This window comes from Hipposideros armiger, unplaced genomic scaffold, assembly GCF_001890085.2.
Source record: "Hipposideros armiger isolate ML-2016 unplaced genomic scaffold, ASM189008v1 scaffold_833, whole genome shotgun sequence".
In the NCBI taxonomy this organism is placed as follows: Eukaryota; Metazoa; Chordata; class Mammalia; order Chiroptera; family Hipposideridae; genus Hipposideros; species Hipposideros armiger.
In genome coordinates this window covers 444,046-448,627 of record NW_017732183.1, presented here as the reverse complement: position 1 = coordinate 448,627, position 4,582 = coordinate 444,046, and the positions used below count along the sequence as shown (strand labels likewise).

The window sequence follows — 4,582 nt, the reverse complement described above, 5'->3', positions numbered from 1 at the left end:
AGTAAATGTGTTACACAGACTCATAGAGAGGACAGATTAGTCAGTGTACCTGGTGGTGACTATAACAGATTTCGTTATAAGAACATAATTATTTCTTAGACTAACTATAGGCTTACATTACAGTATATATAAATATTGCTATGTTCTTAATTGTTAGGGGGAGATTGAGAGTTGGTACTAAGATATTACCAATTACAGAGTGTCCCACTTTTGAAAGGATATCACCAAAAGCATATTTGCATTTTGAAATAATGAATTCCTACATTATGTTATTGTAAAATCTTTGTGTGCATCATGGATTAGGTGTTTTAATGTCAATACAGTAAGTGCTGTGATGTTCTTGGTACAGTGCAGAGTAGGTTCTTCTTGAAGTCCTTGAGAATAAAATGTGGTCTCCAAGCTGTTACAGGGCAGGGGACAATGTGTTCTTCCCAGGGTCGCTGTGTTCTTTTCTTCCCAGGAACTATGGAGTGCCTGCCTGATACAGCAGTGGTACTAATCACCGCTAGATGCTCAGTCCTGCCTGCTCATGTCTTTCACCTGTGTTAGTAATCATTTAACCGCTACTTGTTTCAATTGTTGCAATTGGGAAATGTGTCCCACGGACTAAAAAATAAATGTTTGGGGTACAGACTTTTTTGAGTTGTGAGATCTGTGCCCAAGCCTATTGTTGTCCCCTGATTTGAGGTACTGTGGAACTCTGAATGACCAAACAGTTTCGTACTGAGGAATTTTTTAAGTAAATGTCATAGTGAAATCACTATGTATCATATACTGTGCTAAGAACTTTAGATTATCTCATTTCACCCTCACAGCATCCCTCCAAATTAGAAACTGTTACTCTCCATTTTACAGGTGAAGAAACTCGGGAACAGAGAGGTTAAGAAATGTGCCTGAGATTACATGGCTAACGGAAGGCAAAGCTGCCATTCCCCCCGGGCAGTGTAACCATGCAGGACGGACTCTTAAACACTGCAAAACTTGCCTCTTTAGTTTTCTCTACTGTCTCACTTGCTTAAGGGTGATCTCTGAAGTAAATGGATTCATTCCGTGCCGAAAGAGTCTTTGAGTTTAGTTCATCTTGCTCTAGTGTTTTGAATACTGAAAGCTAGAAGGATGATTTTACATTGTGGCATAGTGGATTTTGCACACAGACACAAATGGTCATTGTGATGAATGATCTTTTGGGGTTATTTGAAATGCTTTCTTGCCTTTCTAATTATTCTTTTCTTATAGTCACTTTTTGCCATCCATAGCTTTACCTAGTTACCTGCCATAATTGTATGTAGTTCTCCCTCAGCCAAGAAACTTTGGTTAAATCTGATTCATTCTCCATTGAGAATCACTGTACCACAACATTAGGCNAAATAATGTTATTATGAATGTTCTTTTACAGTTCTCCTGTGCACATAAGTGAGAGATTCTGTGGGGTACCTACCTATGAATGAAATTGCTAGATCAAAAGGTATGTATATCTTCAGCTTCATTAAATATTGCCAGTCATCTCCAAAAGCACTACCATTTGGATGTCCACCTTCACTGATTAAATTCTCATTGTTCTACTTGCCAGGACTAGGTATTGTCAGGCTTTCCATCATTTTTTTTTTTAAGCTGAGCCATCCTGCCACCTGTTGGCAGCTCAGTGGCTGCTCAGCTCGGGCCGGGAATCGAACCGCTGTTGCTCAGAGCTCACACTCTTGAGCAAGCTCTTAACCAACTGAGCCACTTGGCCATCCTCCTTTTCATCATTTTGATAAGTGATATATCTCATTGTTATTTTGAATTCCTCTGATAACTAGTGAGGTTGGACATGTTTTCTTATGTTTGTTAGTATTGCAGGTATTGTTTTCTTAGTACTCATATTGTTTATTATGGTTGAAAATTGTATGTAAGTTGAAAGTAGCATGAAGTAGTTACCACTAAATAGTAATATACCATAGTTGTATCTTTATAGCATTGGCAACTTTACAGATTTTTTAGAGGAAATAACTTGGGGTGATTTTCTGATAGTATGTTTGAGAGAGCATGGACTTTGGAATTAAATTAATGCTTGAATCCTGGCTTCATTGTTTATCAGCTTTATGACCTTGGGCAATTTGTGCAATCCCTCTGAGTCTGTTTCCTCATCCTTAAAATGAGTATAGCTCATCGTTTGGTGATAGAATTAAATGAGATAACATTAACACATGGCACATAGCACATAGTTTTGGAATGAAATAAGCATGCATTAAACAATAGTGTGAAAGATGTGTAATACGATGGTATATAATTAAATCAACACTGAAACCTGTCAGCATTTGTGAAATTAAAATGCAACCTGTTAATAGCTGACTCTGATATAAACACACTTCCTCCCAGGGTTCAGTGAGGAGACCACTGGCATAGCTAATCCAAAGCAGTTGTGTATATGCCATGTATCTATGTTTGGCAGCCCCCACTTGTCCCCATACAACCCCTGCCCCACCATGTCACTTGTGTTCATCTTCTGTGTCCTGTCGGTTTTCCACCAGAACATCACAACATCACTGATTGTGACAAAACTCTCCATGTCACAGTGGATAGGTGGAAGTAACCATGGGACCCTCGTGGGAACCCCGGAATCTGGCCTTGGTTTGGGGATTCTGTCAGACAGCGTGGGAGAGGTGGGCTGGGTGCCAGATTGCTGATGGCGGAAATGCAGGCCTATAGATAACTGTGAATTGATGTTATTTAGACTGTTCTTGTGTCCCTTGCCACAGGAATTGCTTTACATGGCTCCTGAAGTGACCATCACAGTTCGCCTCATTCGTTCATTTGAGCATCGCAATTTCAAGCCTGTGGTATATCGCGGAGTTAATTTGGACCAAACTGTAAAGGAATTTATAGTATTTCTAAAGCAAGGTATGAGACGTCTTGGTCATTTTGTTGTATTAGTATTTTGAAAAAGCAGTTGCCTATTACACTGAGAGTAATCTTTTAAAAATACTTTGAAAGGTATTAATCTAGGTTGTAAGCCAAGTGTTAAGGCTGGCTCCGTTCCTGGGCCTTGGCATTAGCAGCGGTGTCTCCCAGGGCTCATTTGGCCGTGTGTGCCCTCATGAGGGAGTGCTGCCACCATGTCTGCCTTCTCTCTCTCTTTTTTGATTAAAAAACTTAAGGTCTAGGTTTGCTTCTAACAGGCTTATGCATTTGGAGGTTGATTAATAAGGGAGTATAGTGTAGATAATTGTGTTACCTGGCTGAGCACACGCAGGACCTAATGGGGAGTGTGGCAGGAAGGAGGCAGGCCTCTGTCTGTACAGCCAGGAAATGGTGAGAGCTGTTGGTCACTGTGGTCACAGAAATGACCAGGCTGACCGGTGCTAGTTTATCACAGTGAACTTGAAAGCAGTAGGCCTGAAGTTAGCTTCATTTTGGTAGGTCCTTGGTGGGTTTCTAACCTCTGTTTTTAATTGTTGAAGTGTTCTAATCATCAACATTTGATAAAACATCTAGAATAAGTGTTCATTAATTTAATTGAAGTGTCATTTATACACAGTATAATGCACAGGTCTTAATGTACTGTTCCATGAGTTTTGACAAATGTGTCACTTTATATCCAACTTAATTTTTTTGTTTGTTTTTTTACTTTGACATAATTTCAGACGCAGAAATGTTGTGAAAAGAGGACAAAGAATTTCTGGATGCTCTTTACACAGATTCCCAAATGTCAACATTTTGTTACATTTGTCTTATCCTCCACCCCCGCCTTTTTCTCTTCCCCCTTTTGTCTTATTCTCCTTACACCCCTACCCCATTTTTTTTCTTTCTGAACCACTTATAAGTATGTTGCTGACATGATTCCCCTTTACCTCTAAATATGTCAGTGTGTACTTCCTAAAAACAAGGAATTCTCTCGCATAACTACCGTACAGTGATGAAAATCAGGAATTTAACATTAAAACAATGCTATTGTCTAATTTGCAGATTTTATTTCAATTTTAATTGTCCCAATAAGGTCTTTTTGTAACAAAAGAATACAAGGTCATGTTACATTCAATCCTTTTAATCTGAAATTAATTTCTTCAGGCTGGAGTCTTTTATTGTATTTCCCCACATTGGCAATTTTGAATAGTACAGGCCAGTTATTCTGTACAGTGACCCTCAGTTGGGTTTTTCTGATATCTTCTCATGATTAGATTTTGGTTACACCTTTTGGCAGAGAAATCATAGCAGTGAAGCTGACTTCTCAGTGCATACACCAGGAGGCGCTGCTGTCCACTAGCCCCATTACTGGCTGTGGAAATTTGGGTTGGTTAAGGTTGTGTCTGCCAGGTTTCTCCTTTGTAAATTTTAATTTAATTGAAAAGTAACTTGTAGGGGTATTTTCTGAGACTATGTATGTGAATATCCTGTTACTTCTCAAACTTTCATCTACTAGGTTAGCATTCTTTGATGATCCTTGCCTGAATCAGTTATGATGATTGGCAAATGGTGCTTTTTCTTATTCCATCATTCTTTTATGAATTGTTTTTCTACAGTAAGGAAGAACTTTCTACCCCACCCCACTCCATTTATTTAAACGCTTGTTTATATCACTGTGGACTCATGGATGCTTACTTTA

The 4,582-nt window shown here is 39.0% G+C and overlaps 1 protein-coding gene across 3 annotated transcripts in view; it reads left to right on the top strand.

Annotated features, from left to right (window-relative positions):
- Window positions 1-4,582, top strand: part of CUNH2orf76 (chromosome unknown C2orf76 homolog) — an 88,929-nt gene that overhangs the window by 46,425 nt on the left and 37,922 nt on the right. For 2 of the 3 annotated variants that reach the window (XM_019629253.1, XM_019629256.1), the window contains exons 2-3: window positions 1,397-1,465; window positions 2,739-2,880. In XM_019629253.1, coding sequence (XP_019484798.1) covers window positions 1,445-1,465; window positions 2,739-2,880 — 163 coding nt within the window. In that variant the 5' untranslated portion in view covers window positions 1,397-1,444. Of the gene's footprint in view, window positions 1-1,396; window positions 1,466-1,718; window positions 1,754-2,738; window positions 2,881-4,582 lie in introns of those variants that run through there. The other variant, XM_019629254.1, reaches the window with a different exon arrangement.